This window comes from Bombus terrestris, chromosome 2 (genome assembly GCF_910591885.1).
Source record: "Bombus terrestris chromosome 2, iyBomTerr1.2, whole genome shotgun sequence".
In the NCBI taxonomy this organism is placed as follows: domain Eukaryota; kingdom Metazoa; phylum Arthropoda; class Insecta; order Hymenoptera; family Apidae; genus Bombus; species Bombus terrestris.
The window spans coordinates 17,119,698-17,138,749 of NC_063270.1; the positions used below are offsets into that span (position 1 = coordinate 17,119,698).

Consider the following 19,052-nt stretch of genomic DNA (forward strand, 5'->3'; position numbering starts at 1 on the left):
AACCTCAGAAAGTATATAAATATATATAAAGCTCAATATATATGAGGTTACAAGTTAATAACTGAAAACAAATGAAAAACCAACTCTTTGTGGCCAGGTAGATTACCATCGAAGATAATACGTGCAATATATAATTTGACAAAGGAAAAGAAACATTTCATTTACGCAAATAAGCGGAAAGAAATAGTATTCAACGTTACCTACCTTCTGGGATCGAAAACAAAGGTATATCTGCGAAAGTGGTAACTTTTCTATACTTATCCGATAATAAAATCGTGTCATTATCCGGGTTTAGTGTTTCATAGCATGGTAATTGAGACTTTGAACACTAACGTGCCTCGCTATTAAGCAATGACTGTTAAAGTCTATCTGTTTCTATTTACTTTGCTACTTGTAAGGTGATGCGAACGGATAGATGGTAGTTGTTAATCGGAAGAACGCAGGGAATTACGACGAGAAGGATGTCTTTCGAAAAACTCGTAATCCAGCTTCTCCCGTAATACGATTTAACTAGGGCCAATCGGTCCGGTATCGGTCGTATAACGGAACGAACGATTGCAAAACGAGACCAATCGACGGCATCATCGACGCTCGAGATTATATTTCCTTCCATTTCGTTCGAGTGACGCGATATCCAAGAAACTTATCCGAAAATAAATGCCGATACTACGGCAGAGATAGGTAGACGATAAGTCGCGTGTTTTATTTCTTACGAGAGAAGAATTCAATTTAAAATTCAGGTATATCGTTGTGAAAATTATCTTTTTATTCGGTTTCAATCTCCTCGTAATCACGAATCGACGTAAAGTTAAAATATCGAAGACATTCAAATTTGTAATAGTAACTTGCGGCTTGTTTCTGGGAGATCTACATCTCCGAACCAAAGATATCGCAGAAACAACTCGTATCAAAATACCATTCTTTACGTCGTAAAGCAACGTTCAATATCAAAAAATTAACACTTTCCCGAACCCTGGTCTTGGTATACTTTCCCATTGGTGTCTAAATAATATTTACAATAATTCGTGGAAATATTAGGTAGATTTTGCGAGGAGATTTTGCCAGGTTATTCCATCAATTCGTCTAAGTCGGTGTTAAGGGTTGCTACGTGGAATGGTATGTAAGTTGTTTGAAGGTAAGTAGAGGTGAAGTATGGTGAAAAAGTTGGTAAAAAGGCTGACGACCAATATCGCGAAGGTAGGAAAGTAGACACGTCGGCCTGGATACGTCAGAGTTACAAATCAGAATATTTATCACGAGACTGAAGCTGCTGCGGCGGCTGTGCGTTCGATAAAACGGAGACGCCTTCGGCGCCGTCGCGCGTCCTCGGCTTCTCGATACGCGTGCACCTGTCGTCTTGACGAGAAATGAAATCTAGTCGCGTGTCGATAAAGGGCTTCTATCCGTATTGCCCCGATATCGGCGTCGTGAAATTCTGTCGAAGTCGCGACGAATGAAAAATGGCGCAAGAGTCCGTAGGTTCAACGTCCTCTTCTCGTTGGATGCGCCAACAAAGAGACGACATTTCGATCCTTCGAATCTAACCACGGAAAAATCTTCGATAATCGCGGATAATAAAAGTTCTTAACGGCGATAGAAATCCTATTAAAATCGAGGTTCGAACGTATCCGCGATAAAACGAACATGACTTATATAGCCAAGACGCGATCGAAACATCCCCGAGAAGCACATGCACGAATCCCACGTTTCCGAAACGTGAAACGAAAATGAAAAGAGAATGTTCTCTAGAAAGCAGAGATTTTTATAGAACGATGCGAAACGTCGAGACGAGAATCGCGAGAAAGTGATGGCGCGAGCGGAACATAGCGACAGAGAAACAGAGAGGCGAAAAGCCGATGGACCTTAGAGTCGTGGATGTTGCGCGAGAACGAGAGCGGCGAGTCTGGTCTGGAAAGCAGTTCGTCGAGAGATCACGGCAGCAGGAGCAACAGAAGGTACGGAACGGCAGCAGGAACGGCAGCAGTTGAACGCGGGGATCATGCCTTCGTTCCCCGTGTCCTTGCTTCCACCCCACTTTTCCATACTCTCCGTCCCACTTTCTGCCCGGCGAATCGATCGTGCTCTCTCTCTCCGTGTTCCCTCGTCTCTCTCGCTTTATAGTTGGCGCGAGAGGTAAGGGGACACGAGGGACGTCTCTGGCGGGAGCATTCGCGGATCGTTGGCAGGGGTATGGGTTACGGCACGAGGAGCGAAGGGGATGATCGAAGGAATAGACAGAGAGTGGGAGCGATGTGGATTGCGGAAAGGTTTTGGTGGGGTGCGAACGGTGTGGTGCTGGATAGCACGTGGAAGGGATAATTAAACGGACACACACGTGAACACGGACGCTGGTTACGGAAGGTTGAAGAAAGGTTACCATGGTAACGTGGATGGGATCCGGCCAATCGCAGTTTGGCTGATGGGCGTGGCTTGTACATTGGCCCCCCGAGCATCGGTATAGCCGTCTCTTTTTCTCCAGCTACCCCTCTGTTGGCGTTTCGAAGCTGGAGGCAGGGAGAAAGGACGAGGACACGAGAGTGGAAGTAGGAGAGAGAGAGGGAGGAAGCGAAAGAGAGATGTAGAGGTAGGTCGCAAGAGTCGGCGGGACTACCCGGTTGTAACGGGCGCGTACAAACGTATCATGCTGGGTAGGGCCGGTGCCGAGATGCCGGCTTGTAAACGAAACCAGTTTGCTATACGATACGATCCAGGCAACAGCGGCCTCGCGTGATATCCCCACGGCTGAGAAGAACGTCAACGTGTGCTATTGCGTTCGATGTGACCCCGTAGGATATCTACTTGGAAAATGTTACTTGCACCGGGGTTCATCTGACGGATAGCGCTCGGGGGTGAGATTCAGTCAGCGAGAGACGAAGCAGCGGACGGCAACCAATGGTTCATTCGTTGCGAACCGACCGTTCCCGAATGTTACCCGAAACTGTCCTGCGAACGCTTCGTATTTCTGGAAAGGAAAAACTCGTATTTCTCGCCAAACCGTATTGCGTAAACGATGCATCGTTTTTCGTTGCAGAAACATTGAAGAAAAAACAGTACCGTTCGTGTCATTAGAAATTGGTGAACATTTTGTGTCAAATCGGTTGAAAGAGTATATTCAGTGCAAACTATTCGTGAAGTGAGTTCTATCTCGATGGTCGAGAGTTCTATAAGAGTGATCGAGCAGCTAAGAAGTTGAGTAAGATTCGAGTCGAGACAACAGGATGAAAAGCGCCAAAAGTAAACACAAACCGAATCGGAGAGTTTCTTAGGTTACCGAGTGGAATCGTTAGTTACGTGTGAGCAAAATCGATGTATTGAAAAGGTTATCAGTGTCTTAGAGCACACGAAATTAGTGGATCGTAGAAGGGCAACCAAAAGAGATGTCGGCTGTTGCACCAGCGGGTACCGGTGCCACAGCGCCCACGACCAATGGTCCGATCGTACCGGCTCCTGTTTTTGCATTGCCAACGTTATCGTTCACCGTCGGCCAGGTTGCCACCGTCTGCGAGACCCTCGAGGAAAGCGGCGATATCGAGAGACTGGCGAGATTCCTCTGGAGCCTGCCGGTAGCTCATCCAAACATCCAAGAGTTGAATCAAAGCGAGGCCGTACTGAGAGCTAGAGCGATCGTCGCGTTTCATTCGGGCCACTATAGAGAATTGTACGCCATACTGGAGAGGCACAAGTTCACCAAGGACTCTCATGGTAAACTTCAGGCGATGTGGCTGGAGGCGCATTATCAAGAAGCTGAGAAGCTTCGTGGAAGACCACTGGGTCCGGTGGATAAGTACAGAGTTCGAAAGAAATTTCCGTTGCCGAGGACGATCTGGGACGGAGAACAGAAGACCCATTGCTTCAAGGAGAGAACCAGATCGTTGCTGAGAGAATGGTATCTTCAGGATCCGTATCCGAATCCCGGGAAAAAGAGAGAATTGGCTGCTGCCACGGGGCTCACGCCGACCCAAGTTGGAAATTGGTTCAAGAACAGAAGGCAAAGGGATCGGGCTGCTGCTGCGAAAAATAGGTACATTTATTATATTCTTCTTTGTCGATACATCGTTTGCTGATTGAAACAACTGTCATCCTGGGTTAATTGTTTCTCGGTTAAAGAAACTACGAACAACGAGTTATTAATAGAACAAGAAATAATTCCTTCGATCGACGCAATTACCTTTTAAGTTTCTAAGAGACAATGTTTTACTATATCGTAGAACGAAGAAGAATATATTAAGCTTATTGAGAAGAATATATATATATTGTATATATACATATATTGTGATCTATTTCACGTTACTATTATTAGTCACGGGATCACGAGTGCAACGTTTGATCTGACGGAATTTAATTTAACCAGTGAGAAGGTTTATTTTATAATAAATGGGAAGTCGATTAACAAATTCTTATACGTTGCGTTTCTATACGCGAACGATTGCGGTTAGTCGCAGGACGCGAAAGTTTTGTTCATTAAGTAGCGTTTAATGGAAGTTAATCGCGAAACGATTAGTGGTTTAGGTCCCTTTAGTCAGATTGTTGTGCTGTGTCCTCGGCAAACGAGCCTTTGTGCCGGTCCCAAGGTCCCCGCGTCGAGGGTCGCGTAATTTCATTTTGACGTCCGACGGAGGGTCGCTGCCGTCGGGCGTACAACGATTTTCGAATTACGTCTTTCAAATTGTATTTCGTCGATGCTTTCCTCTCCTTTCGTCCCACGATACGTCCTCTGCATAGACGAGTCCTGCCCAAATCGACTCTGAACACCGTCCCAGTCAATTTCGTGGCGCTCTCCTGTTTCAAACAGGATATGAAACGAGCTATCGAATGATATAACCAGATCTATCTTTCAACATCTTCTTGTATCATTAATGGATATTTCATCCGGCGATTTCTATCGCCAATTAAATTATTTGCCAACATTTAAGTAATCGTAAATTAACGGTTATAAAGTTGGTTTGTTTTATTCTACGAGCTAGAATTTTCTTAGGAAATTAAAAATTTAATATTAACGTCCCAGGATATATGATACAGAACGGTTGATACGGACAGATCATCTAACGGATTACCAAGTAGAATCGCGCCGTAACTGTCGAGGCGCTTTCGACTGTTCTACCGCTACTAAAATAAAAGAAAGAAACGTGATAATCCGCTCCAATCTCGATTAGTCACGACTGATCGTCGCTAAGAGGTCGACGTTCGGGCGTCGATCGTAGAAAAAGCAGCTGCACAACCTGTCGTTCCGATTCGAAGCACCTCGGCTCTTGGGCAACGCCTGGTGGCAATATTGTACGATTACTTGTCGTGACTGAACAGTGTCAACATTGTTTCCGTTATAGCATCCTAAGGTTGGTTTTCCCCACAGTCTGTACCTGGAGCTTCAACTAAGTTTCTCTGTATTTCTGACATTAGAAAACCTCTAGGGACGCACCTAAATTTCTCTTTGATTTACGACTTTAGAAAAGGTCCTTCGAAAAACGTTTTACAAACTTTGTGTGCCTCGTGTACATAAGTTTGCATATGCTTCACACGTGTCCACGAGTATTTTATGACAGCGTAAAGGTTCAAATGTTTGAAAAATTGAATCCCCTTTGGCGTAACGAAAGCGTACAAGCATGCATTTTGACATTCTTACGCGGCGCGCATCTTCGGAGTCGAAGAAGAAATTGAAAACACGTTTAATGTTTCAAATTACTTCTAGCCTTACGATGGAAAAATCATTTTAAAGAGCGGTACGCTATAAGAGACGCGTTCAATTCTATCTTTTCCAGAAACTATTAATAAACTCGAAGATTCGCTGCGATGTAGGATAAAAGTTTGTTTTACTCGCACGTGGAACCGCGAATTCGTACTTTCTTCTTCTTTTTTTTTCTATGTCGACAGCTAGTAGATTCGCTAGTTCAGAATCGCGTCGACCCAGATTCTTGGTCGTGCTCGGACATCTGTAATTACTGTGCCCTGAATGAAGTCATTAATAGTTATTACCTACGTCTATGCTGTAATTGATATATCGTTAACGACCGAGGATCGTCAGACTATACTGGTCTAATTGATCTTGATGAGGCCGCACAACGGGAAAAAGATTACACGTTTCAGTCTTGCGCTGTCTTTACTCTGCATCCAGATCGTTTCCTTACAGCTTCAGCTTCCTACGAATTCTAGTAATTTCGGAATTTGCATTTGGATACCCGGTCTTCGAATCGCTTGCATCGTTCTCCGGGTATTCGATAGCGATGATTTTTCTTCAATTAGTAGTCTCGAAATTACATTCAACGTGTATACACTGCCCGGTTATTCGAGCGTACTGCGTTTCAAAGTAGAGAAAGTAATTGCAGGTCAGACGTTACTTTTGCGGCATTAATTGGCATCAGTGGCTGTAGTAAGGTTTTCTCAAATTTCAAATTTCGTGCTTCGAATATCGAGTTTTGAAACTTCAGACGTCAACTTTCAAACGGTACAATTTTTATTTCTTATTTTAAATTTCAAACTTCCACGTCATTTTCGTAGCAACTAGTCTCTAATAGTTTGTAACATAAAACGATTCGCGCAACAACGTTGAATATTCGATAAACGTTTGAAGAGGATTGGAAATGCAATTCGTTTGTTTCGATTTTTAAATCGAAAGAGTTGAACGACATGAAATTACTTTAATTAACGACAGCAAAGAGCTTAGAAAACAGAAAGAAGATCTTTGATTCGTTATGAATTTGCAAAGGAATGACCTCCGAGGATCGTAAATGCCTGGATGACCATTTCTTTTTACTTTTCCGGTGATAGAAGCTGTGTAGTCTAGTCAGGTTATTCGACAATGGCCTTACCCGTACCTATCGTTACCCCAGCGTAACGACATTCCGTTTCTGGCCTGGAGCCACATTTTTCCTGCACGTAATCCTGCGAATCCCCCGGACGAATCCTCCTCCTCATCCCTTACGTATCCACATCGCGGATCCGACGCGTACCAAAAGCTTCGACTGCTTCGCTAAAAAACATCGATTCGTGTATTGAACTCGACGTCCGTACAAAATACTTCTATATCGCAGTTATCCCTTCCTCTCCTTTTTTTTTCTCCCTCTGCCCCCATTCCCATTTGTCATTCACTGGCGCTCGAAACATCCGAGCGCAACATTTTTCACCGCAAGAATTACCCGTAAACCCTCTTGAAACAGCCAATAACCATACAAAACAGATCCACGATCTAAAATACCACAAGAATCCATCATCGATTTTAGATTTAGTTCCTCGAATCGGAGAAACGATTAAAACGCGTTATTCCTAACAGGATTTTGTCGGTGTACGGGGTAAAAGGGAACACGAAAAGATGATCTTGTTGCGTTTACGTATGTACGTATGTTGTGTGTGTATATATGTATATGTATATGTATACACACACACACACGTGCGATCGTTTCGTCGGCACAATGCTATCGCAACGCGAAATTCCCTTAGTGATGCATTTTCAGCATCGGGCACGGAGGTAATACAGGCGTCCAGGTCTCCTCCAACGTTGGGTATAGTCGTCGTCATTTCGCTCAGGGTGGGTTAGGTAGACACTGTAGACAGGATACAGTGCCCGCCCCGAGGATCCTGCAAGGTCCTTTCAGGAACGTCGATCCGCATACTAGCAGCCTCGCGGTATATTTTCGCGGTCCAGCGAGCGAGTTATTCAATATGCTCAACCCCGAAAGCCCCGGAGCAATCTCCGTGCTCGCACGTACTTGCATATACCTATGTACCTTGTCTGAACTCTATCTACGTGTCTGCGCGAATGTTTGTGTGTGTGTGTGTGTTTCTTCATACGTACATGACCGAATCTGTATAAGTACGTGATACGAGAAACGACGACGTATGCTCATCTCTATGTACGAGTTATATATTACGAGGACGAGGCTGGGACACGTACGTTCCGTCTGCTGGTACTCTGCTATATGCGAGCAATCGGTCACGTTCTAAACCGCGCTACGTTGCGGCAACTTGCAGATCGCCAACTTCGTATTCGAACCGAGATTGTCGCGTATTTTCAGCGAATTATTCATATGACAAATTGTTTACGGGCAAAGGAAGATTTTCAGACTGGCATTGTTGCTGATATTTAATTCATTTGGAACCGGTGACGTACTATGTGCGTCATGCAATGTCTATCTGATTTACCAGTGACGCAACATATGCGTCAAGCAAGGAGAATCGTTCTGTCGTTGTCAAACGCTATTGAAAATGTAATCGCGGAAATCAGATCGCGTGGAAAAAGTATATCAAATGATGATACAGTATGGATTTAACAGTAGCATATACTAGCTTGGAAATTGGCAGTCTATAGCATGATCGGGAGTTGGAAACGTCGAAATTCGAGTTTGCTAGGAATTATTGAATTGATTTCTTTCTACCGATTTCTTTCGGTCGTACACGTGTATCCGCGACGAAAGTACGATGATTCTAGGATTCTTCTAGTATTTACATATTAACTTAAAGAAAATAACGTTGCATTTTCGAAGGTATTCGCGATACCAAGGGATTCCCTCGGTATATAAACGCGTTCCTCGAGCGTAAATTTTCATATCGTACGTATACACGTTATATCGAAGGAGAGCTAACAGGAGTGGCAAGGCTTTTCATAGGGATGTCAGTAGGAAGTAGAGGGGATAACCACCTCAACAACCCTCCGCGTAGCCGGCTTTTCGGGGGTGGCTTAGCTCGAGCGTGTTTCACCTCTCTCCTCTTTCGCTGTTGCCTTCGCTTCTGAAGTTATCAGATTTTGATAAAGTCCCCGGTGTATTAGAGACCGGCGCTGTTTGCGTTTCCACGCAGATCCTGTCTGGTTGCCACCTCGTTCACTCCACCCTCCACTCTCGTTCTCTCTCTCTCTCTCTCTCTCTCTCTCTCCTCTCTTTTCCTCTTTCCTTTCTGTTTCTGTTCCATCAGGATCTGTGGGGTGCTACTTACTTTTCTTTCTTTGTGGTCGCCTCGTCGAATTCTCAACGCGCAAGTGTTGTTCCTTTTCTCTTTATCGCAACACGACTCGACGAAGGGGCAAGGGGATGGGAGAGGAGGGAGGAGGGAAGAGATTGCTCGTTACAAACGCGTGCATGTTTCCGGACGATTATTTTTCTTAATGAAAATTTCTTTCGCCGCGATCCTTTTTCTCCGAATCGCATCGACGGGAGAGGGATTTCGATTAGCGAACGATTGAGATAATGCCGTTGATTCGCCGGCGCGTAAACGGCAAAGAATTCCACTTTAATTTTCAATAAGCAGCGTAAAGAGTGGCCGCAGGATTTACGGCCGCGCGCCGTTTCCTGCAGTGAGCCTTCGCGGCAATCATTATCGCGAGAATACCTGTTAGCTCGTTCAGTCGTGACCGTGCATCAGTCGCATCTCCTCCGTTATCTTGATGACCCTAAACGAGAAAGGAATACAAGAAGACGCGAATGTCATCGGCGCACACGTTGCGCAATCTTGCTCCGTGATACAAGCAGAGAGAAAGAAAAAGAGAGAGAGAGAGAGAGAGAGAAAGGGAAAAGAGAAACGAAAGAAAAAAGGAACGTCTTGTCGCTGGCGTCTTCGGACCCATTCTTCTTTGGATAGAACGACAGCTGTCTGACGAAACGAACAGAATTCCGGTTGAAAAGCGGCGGGCCATCTACGCGGCAAAATCATCCATGTTTCTAACCCTTGCTCGAATTAACCTATTCCACTAGCCTTCTCTAAATGATCCCATGGACATTGTTGGTTTCGATATATACTTGGTTGATGCAGTACCTATTCAATTTCAACTTTCTGGCCGCAGCCGTGCTTGTAGTTGGCAACCACGGCTCCAGGAAGGGAAAGGTCGCTTGTTGGAAGCAAAATGTTTTGCCTATCTGAGATACAGGCAAAGAGTCGATCGTTTAAGGAACGTCGGAAATCGGTGGACGGTTGACGAGCGAGAAATTAACGATGATAATGACCGAAGGAAGCTCGGAGGAAAGGAGAGAGGAGAGCAACAGGCGAATTGCGCGCGATGGAAAAGCAAGAGCCGAAAAGGAGCGCGGCATCGCGTACGACGATGGCAAAAAGCACGGGAGAGACAAAGGCAATGATTAATTCCACGTTGGATGTCCAGGATCATTAGCGGCAGACTGCCATGACACCTGCTCGCACGAGCCCTTCGTGATAGATTACCATGGCCAGCAACGATGCAGAAAGACGGGAGAGAGAAGCGATGATCTCGCTTGCGGATCGTCCACGGCCGGTTACTAATGATTCCGTATTTCGACATTCTGAGCGATATTCAGGAAGCCATGGAAAAGAAACGCCTGGGTATTACTGGCCAACAGCCTCTCTCTCAGGGTGGCCACGGAATTCGCGTGGCAGCTTTTTGTCAAAAGCCTGTCACGATGTAACGTGATTGATGGTGCGACGGTGGCACGGTCGAATCACGAGAAATTCGTGTTCTCGCGCGGCCCGCGCCGCGTGAACGAAACCGCAGGAAAAACGATGAATTAATAAGACCAGAGTAGAGGAGAGGAGAGGAGAGGAGAGGAGAGGAGAGGAGAGGAGAGGAACGCACGACTGGTATGCGTCGTAATTAAATGGCAGCCAAAACGCGATCGCATTAGCGACGCTGTTAATTGTCACGCTCCGCGGCACCCTTGACAGTGCTCGTTAAGGATTCACGAGGCAGCCCTCCACAAATCTTCCACCTCTTCTTATCGCTAATCGTATTTTTTTCTTTCTACCATAGCGCCCTCCAATGCGTTTTCTCGCTCTTTCTAACACCGGTTACCCTCTTAGCGTTAATGTTCATTAATATTTCCTCCATTCTATCGCGTCAATCTGAATCATATTTCCACTCTATGGATCGTTCGTTGATTTTCACAGTTTCAAAGTCACATCTCTCATCTCATCGTATTAAACGATTATATTCTACGATCACATGCTTTGAATTTAGAAACGTTGCGTTAGAAACACGTAGCACGCTGTAATTAGCAGTCCAACTGCTATTATACACTGCGTTACATATAAGATTAGATAGACCTGGTAGCTACCGAAAGTATCAGAATGTATGATCAGGATATAATTTTTCAAAGCTCGAACGATTAGCCTCGTTGCAGTTTATCAGTGGTTTATAGGTGAGCTCGCTTCTTTCTTATTGTTTAACCACGTATTATTATATTTCATTCATTCGATATTCTTAATGTACCGTCGTTGTTACGTGGCCACAAAGTTTCTTCATCCGCAACCACAAACCACCGTACAAATTTTCATCGTATATAAAATACCAACAAGACTATTTACCTTTTCTAGACGCACTCACACACCGCCTTTTCACCACAAAATTCTTCATCACCAAAACCACAAGACACCCTACAAATCTCCTGACAAATCGTCGCAGCGCCGCCTTCTCCGTAACCCTAATTCTTCTCTGACACACGGATCGCCCCGAACATGTAGTTTCGAACGTCCCTTCCGTGGTCCTTTCATCGCCGATCTTCCGTTCGAGACATATTGACGTGTAATTAGGTGCACCAATAACAGAAATAGAAAAAAGCTTGTAGTAGGAGCTGGTAATTGACGCGACACGGTGTTCCGCTGTCACTTGTTTCCGTGACGGTCGCTTTTTGTTTCGTCGAGCAGGGCACAGGCGAACTCGAGCCTGGTGACTGTTTTCACGCCATCACCATGGGGGTTCCCCTTCGTGCACAGCACGCGTGCCGTGTGTGCACGAACGCGGATATAGAAACGTACGAAGGAAGGTGAGAGAGGGCAGGAGGAGGGGGGGCATGAACATTCTGGACGAGGAGGGCGGCCCAAATATTAGGGTGAGATATTGGACCGCAAGCTACTAATTCGTACGGTGATATCGATTCGGACACGGAATCGTTCGGGTGATGTGCATCCGGCAATTTCTCCCGTTCCGTGCACAGACTCACCCTCTTCCCACCGTCCAGTATCCTGCAGTTAATGCCTTGGACAGCATCCCAGAACCTTTGTCCTTGCTAGATACGAGAGACTTGTTCGACGATCTCGTTTCGTGACGAAAACCTATACTCGCAGTGTAACGTGGTCGTTTCGAGGGAAAATGTTGATTTCGATAGTTGTATCCCAATGGAATTGAAATCGTTTCGATTGATCTTCGTTTTACTTTACGCGTTTATGATATCATCGATTATATAGTATCGGTGAAAGGATAATGGTGGAGCGTCGATAGGAAAGGATTTGAGAAAAGAGATTTTCCTCACGCGTGTACGCAGGCGATTGAAGAAGATATGGTTGGGAATTATCGACTGGTGAAGCGAGATATAAATAATTCGTTCACGTGACGCGTTTAATCGCAGAGCTAATATTAAACGGCAAACGGAGCGCAACGAACGCTTTGTCATTCATACAAAGGTTAATTCTACTTGAACTAACGATATTTCGTTAATGGAGACGATCGACCTTCGATAACTCATTCAGAGATCTTTCGTGGATTAACTTTCCTCCACCGTCCATCTACGTGGCAGCCGTTTCGAACACAGGTTGATCCATTCTCTTGTCTTCTTTTTTTTTTTTTAATTCCTTGGAAAAATGTGAAAAATGTATATATACGCACGCCTTGTGAATTATCTTTGGCACAGCGCATTTAGTATTTTAACGAACCAGCAGTTCGTGGCATCGAACTTATCTTTGATATCACAGCGATCGATCAAATAACTAAGTATCGAAAATGACACGTCTCAGCGAATTTCAGCGACTGTCTCGCGGACATCGGATCGTACGACGTTGATTGTTTAACATTTCTAAAATCAAAACGTCGTGCTCGATAGAGATAATCAACTTGGCTTCTACATAATGTGACTGGCGTCATTCTCACGAAACAAACTAATCTACATGATTTTCCATTCTTCGCATGCAACTCCAAAATAATTACGCTTTTGTAATTTTTGGCATTTAATTCACGATCGACGGCGATAAGACGCGCTTCCAACGTCCTGAAACTAATTCAATTACACCGGTGCATCGTAGGCCGCTACTTCCTTTGTGATTCCACAACGTCAGCCTCTAACGTAATACGCGAGAACGCGATCCTTTCCCTGACAAGATTATACGAAAGCTCGAGACGAGTCAGGTTTCCCTTTGTTTCACCTACTCTCCTGTGTTCATCCGTCTGACGTTGGGATCGTGATCGGTCATCGCTCACGCCTTCGATCCATCGTCCTACGTCGTTTGCCGGGCCAACGGAGGACGATGATCACACACGTGCGACCTCATCGGTTCATTCAACAACGCGTTACACGCTCGCGCGTACACACTCCTTCCAGTTTCCTTTGTTTTGTTCCCCGCGAACAAATGACCACCGGTTCACGGAGGGCGTGCTCTCCCTCCGCGAGAGGGATCATCGATCGTCGCTGATCGTTAGTCGTAGAGACACCGTAATTGCCGCTCATTAGGGAGCTAAAGGAGCGTATTATGCGCGCTGAAAAGAAGCAGCGTACCAGCCGGGTTGCCGTGGCGAGGTGCCGTGCAAGGAAGACAGCGAAAGATGCCGGATTGTCGGTGGCGAACGAGAGGAAGACTCGCGGCAAGGAGAAAGAGGGAGAATAAGATGAAAGAGAGAGGCTGAGAGAGAAGGAAAAGAAAAGAGAAGAGGATTTTGAGCGGGAGGGATCGTGGAAGGCGTTGAAAAGAGTACTCGAGATACGTGAAGGGGCTCATGAGGTAACCGATACCCTTTCTCTCGATACCGCTTTGTTCACAGGACCTGGAAATGAAATATAGCGATGAAACGCAGTCGCGAACGAGCCTCCCTTCCGAGGATCTGTGCCGGCGTACGGTGGTCCCGACTGACTCCACCTTCCTTAGCCTGTCGCGTTGCTGCTCCAACTTACCAGACTCTAACCCTGGTTCGCTAAAAAAATGTATACGAGGAGCGTTGCACATGGTAACGGGACATTTTTAATTGCGATGTTTGGTCGGCTGACACGTGTCTCGAGAAAATTGGTTTCGCGTTAGGGGACAGAATTGCGTGCAGGGTGGAAAAGATATTCGTAGATCGTTTACGTCTCAAGTACATCCTGTGTGTGTTGAATGAATGCTAGAGTGCGTTGAATGATAGAGTGCGAATAAGCGAAACAAATACTACGGTAACGCGTATTAATTTCTGCAGAAGCTACATCGACGAAGTTCATAAATTAAGCAGCTTCGAAATGAAATTTAGTTTAGAGGTGGCGGCATTATCTATGAAATTACGAAAATCACGAGTCATTTGTTTCCGAAGAATCGAACATTGTTCGCGTATGTAGACAGTGAGATCGAGGAATCAATTTGCTGTGCCTTTCAGATACTTACGTGTGCATAATTATGCCATTATTGTTGTTATCCATTACGGGTCACTGTTTCCATTGAACACCATAGAGTTTTACCATTCTTCACAGCTGTTACATTTTTCCCAGTATAGAGATGCTTTTAAGCCACACTGTGCGATACGCTCGATCGCATAAATAACCACTCGAACCAACTCGAGTCTGGTAATCTATTCGAAGCCGTTCGTCAGACGGTGGAAATGAAATATAAAATTCCATCGCGTGAATCGAATTTAAAATCGTCGGGTTGTAGAGCCGATCGACGGCCAGTTCATCGACTTCTCCTCTTTAACAACGACGTTGCACTGCTGCAGCTTCGCTGGGATCCTTTGAAATCCGGTTGCCCGCGCCTAGGCAGGTGTCGAAGAACGCGTAACGAGCAATGAATCACCGGCATGGTATCGCATGATATTAAGTAACTCGGAAAGGGGTGCCGACGCACAAGGATATACCTCGTGTTGTTGGCTGGCCTCAACGCTGCCAACCGATCCACTGAAACGAGCTTCGATCACCTGACACTGTTCATTACACGCGTGCTGCAATAACGTGCTCGTCGGATAATTAACGATATCCTGCTTCGATACGAGACAGCCAAGGTCATTTGCAAAATCTCTGCCTACTCCCTCGAGGGTTCCCGTTTGATTTCGTCCAGAGTTTCGCAAGCCGTGTGTTTCGTCGCTTGGTAAACGTGACGAGCGCGAATCAAGTCGGGGGCCGGTATTACGCTAATCGATCGAGCTACGAATCAATTAACGTCACCGGCAGTGGTGGGTTACGGAGTCGGGTCGCCAACTAGGAAACTTGCTACTTGCGAAGTCGGGATCATCGTAGAGCCTTAACGCGTTCCGTACTATGCCAGAAAATTAATCGATACCGATGGAACTTTGATAGAAAGGCAAAAATTTGTGTTGGGATGTTTAGTCGTAGAAAAATCAGGACAAACGATAGGCTGCGCAAATCCTTAGTTCTCTCTCGTGTCGATTCTTTCCTTCGATCTTCGCGATAAATGTAAAACACTACTTACTAGTAAATCATGGCAGGACTCTTGTATCTCGGAATGTGTTGCAAATTTATCTACGTTTCTTTCAACCGCATTAATTTCTTACTGTCGCGTTGATATCGCACGAACGCGCGAATGAAATGAAAGAAAATGACATTACTTTACGAAAAACCTCTATGAAAATGGTAGACATCACCGGTAGATCAAATTTGATAATTCGAATCAAAACTAACGAACACGCATCATCGTTCGATCCTTACCGCGAGTTTCTTAATACACTCGATTACCGTAACGAATCCAGAAGAGAGAAAAGTGCTTCTTAGAAGGGAATAAAAAAAGAGCATCTCTTTGACAGTCAGAGGACCTTCGTACGCAGCCACTACCACCTGTGATATAGAGTTCCAGCGGTCCGTGATCAGGGTGTCCGGTTACCTGGTTGAAGCAACCTACCTACGTTGCTCTTCAAGGACTACCTTGTATAGAGAGGCGAACCTCGTCCACTCTCCTCCTTCCATCGTTACTGCCCTCTCTCTCAATTCCAATCTCTTTTTCCTCTTTCCACGCGTTGCTGTTCCAGCAAGAGAGAGTTCGGGGGTGTATCGAATATCCTGCCATCGTGCGGTCTCGTCTATGGTGTCCGACTACCCCTCGCTCGTTTCACGGTTAATTAAGCGGCTGACAATCTGACCACGAGACGGTTAGCGGCCAGGGGGGTCCGCGATCTTCAGGAACTCGTAAACAGAAGGAATTCCTTGAGCATGAATGAAGACGAGAAGAAGACGACGAAGAAGAAGAATAAGAAGAAGATTGGAGAAGAGAAGAGGCAGAGTACAAGCAGGCACTGTATAAGATATCGATCATCTTGATTACCAGGGCCCACCTCGGGAAGACCCATCCGCAGGATCGTCGGCAGCGCTTTTTTAGAACTTTCCATCGAATAGTATTTCGTCGTGTGTCCACCTTCCTGCTTGGGATCGGTGGTGCGACGCGTACATAAAGGGCCGGCGACTTTGGTTACCGGAGGAAAGATCGGATAGATCGATGAACCGTATAGGAGGATTTTTGGAAACGTCGCGCTGTAGAGTGGCTCGCGAAGATTGATTTACGTGGATCGATGCGTGGGTCCGGCCAGGGTTATTCGCTTTTGTCAGGATAGGTGGAATATGGTGGATACGCTTGACTCGAGGATTTGTAACTTAACTCTGCTGGAACCGGTGGTCTATGATCTCTCGAGGACGATCGATTTCTCTTTTGTGAAACTTTGGTACTAGCGATGGACCAACTTTCTATCGTGGAAATTTGTATGTATCGCGTCGAACGTCGTAAGAAGATCGCGACGATAGTACTCGCAACAACGCGTAATTTATGAATCTTGTAAAAGTAAAGCGACTGTAGCAAACGGAAAATATTGATCCGGAGTAGCCGCATTACACGCAAGAACATTTCAAAGGTAGTTTTGTCAGAAACCTTTGTCAGAAATTTTAATCAACTTTTGAGTCATAAGAATTTTCTAAGATAGGAGTGGAAATTTTATTTTCCAAGCAAAGGTTCGATAGAAATTGAGGAAAAATACATCAACGATTCGATTCGTCGTACTCTCCTGTAATTTTTAGCTAAATTTTTGATTGAAAAAAAAAGAGAACAGCGGAATATACAAAAATAACGTCGTAGAAGAAGGAAATAAAATTTTCATCCACATTCACTTACCGATCTAATTCTTGCGAACTTGACAACGAAGTAGAAGGCTGTTCCAACTGTTTCACCGATTCGTCGAAGATGGATCAAAGGAAAACGAGAGCGGATTATATCGTCGAAGTATCGAAGGCATCGTCTCTCGTTTCTTGGCCCCACGGCTGATAGTTACACCAGGAGGCGGCCCCTGTACCTGCCAACAAACGACCAGCAGATGATTTAGCACATATTCCAGCGAGAGGCTCGTTCGCGTCTCGATCGCCTTTTACGTGTACCCGGTGCCCCGGCTTGAGCGTGATTGTTTTATAATTAAGCCGTTACTGGATATAAGGCACGGACGCGCGGGAGGCGGTGGTGATTAATTGTTTTCGAATTGAAAACCTATCGCGGTACCGTCTTAATTTCATCGTGCCCCAGCTAGAGTACAAGACGTGGAACTTATAGGCGTAATTACGCGGCCGGTTCCCCTGCAGACGTTAAAAAACTAATGAATAACAAACACCGGTGAAACCAGTCTGCAGCTTTATACGCTCTATACGCGTCGTAAACGCGGTTGAACCCTTAAAAACAAGGGAAAAAGGAACGAAACCGTGGTTGCTTCGAAGTTATCGAGTCTTTATACCCTGTTCCGTATAAAAGAGTGATTTTACGCTGAATTTCCGTGCGTTTTAATGGAAATACTTTGTGACCAGAATAGAAGTTCTTGGTAGAAATACGAGAGACGGTAGCAGAGTATCCAACTATTTAACGTTGAAAAGAAATTACGCGTGGAGGGTAACGACCTTTTAATGTTCTTAAGAATATCCTCCTTGGCATTTTGTACATTTACCTCAACGTTCCTTCTACTTTTCAACTTCTTCTTTGTCTCATCTATGATTCGATATATATATTCTACGCTTCAATGGTAATTTTACTTCTGAAGAAAGCCAGAGATTACGGCAGTTTCTGAGTTTGAAGGAGGATCGGCGTATCCGAATTCCGTCAGAATCCTTTCATCGTTCGAAGTTAAAGATCAAAACTCGATACTGATTCGCCGATGAATACGTAACATCGATTGCGATAGCGTACGCAATAAGGTTCCTACCTGTTACTACTTTTGATAAATAGGAGCGCTCGTTGAACGAGACCAAAGTCGAGAACTTCTATACACTTTCGTTATTACGATCGTTGTTATGTCGCCTCTATATCAAGCGATCACCTATTATATCCATTTAAAAGGACTCTCACGGTCCTCATAATTGAAATTACGCTCAAGGAACTCGACTGTAAATTCCACCACTCGAAACTCAGCATTAACTGGCTCGTCTAAAACAAAACTTTCCTTCTCTTTCCTTATCCATGACTTTGGTCTATCGTTCCAGTATCTTAAGATTCGCTCAATTTGTACTGGTAAAGATTTTTTCACACGATTCCACGGAAATACCGGCGAAATTCGCTACACGAGCCTCCTTTCGCGTTCCCTGGCGAAAAGTTTCTTGCGTTCGACTGTTCACCCCCTCGATGGAACTCGACGACAGCCTCTCTCCCTCGCTGAATCCATCTCTGTTACTCTGTCGTTGGAAAATTCGGGCGAGTCTCGAAAGCGCGCCACATTAAACGGAGCAAATAGACGGTGCCGTGCGGCAAAAGGGTGCCGACTGAAAGGCAAACAGTTTAGCTGGAAACAATTGACTGCAGATTGAAGAGAGAGAACGAGGGGCTCGGAGAGGGCTCACGGGAGAGACATCTGACGATCGATGCACGCGTCGCTGCCAGCGAGAGAGCGAAGTTACATCTGTCCGACGATGAAAATAGATTTTGAGAGAGCCCGGGTCCGGGCAACGGGGGGTCCGCGAGGGAGGGAGTTGTTAAAACACTCGTTTCCAGACCAGGAATTCGTGTTTCTCGTCACAATGCCACGGTGCTTTGATCGACCGCCCCCGTCGAACCACCGAAGGCAACGCGTTACCCCGTCTCTCTCTCTCTCTCTCTCTCTCGCTCTCTCTGTATTTTGTGTGTAACGTTTTATAAATTGAAAAAATTATCAATGGTATTATACGAGTTGATGCCGATACAAA

The 19,052-nt window shown here is 45.3% G+C and overlaps 1 protein-coding gene and 1 long non-coding RNA gene across 2 annotated transcripts in view; one reads left to right on the forward strand and one right to left on the reverse strand.

Moving 5' to 3' along the window:
* Nucleotides 1-2,580: 2,580 nt before the first annotated feature.
* LOC100650676 (homeobox protein SIX3) overlaps nucleotides 2,581-19,052 on the forward strand; it is a 52,364-nt gene continuing 35,892 nt past the window's right edge. Inside the window, exon 1 of the mRNA XM_003393983.4 lies at nucleotides 2,581-4,021. Coding sequence (XP_003394031.1) covers nucleotides 3,378-4,021 — 644 coding nt within the window. The 5' untranslated portion in view covers nucleotides 2,581-3,377. The remainder of the gene's footprint in view (nucleotides 4,022-19,052) is intronic.
* The window catches only part of LOC125387174, a 90,026-nt gene continuing 75,007 nt past the window's right edge, over nucleotides 4,034-19,052 (reverse strand). The window contains exons 2-3 of the long non-coding RNA XR_007227731.1: nucleotides 17,011-17,188; nucleotides 4,034-6,964 (exon numbers count right to left, since the gene is read on the reverse strand). This is a non-coding gene — a long non-coding RNA (uncharacterized LOC125387174). The remainder of the gene's footprint in view (nucleotides 6,965-17,010; nucleotides 17,189-19,052) is intronic.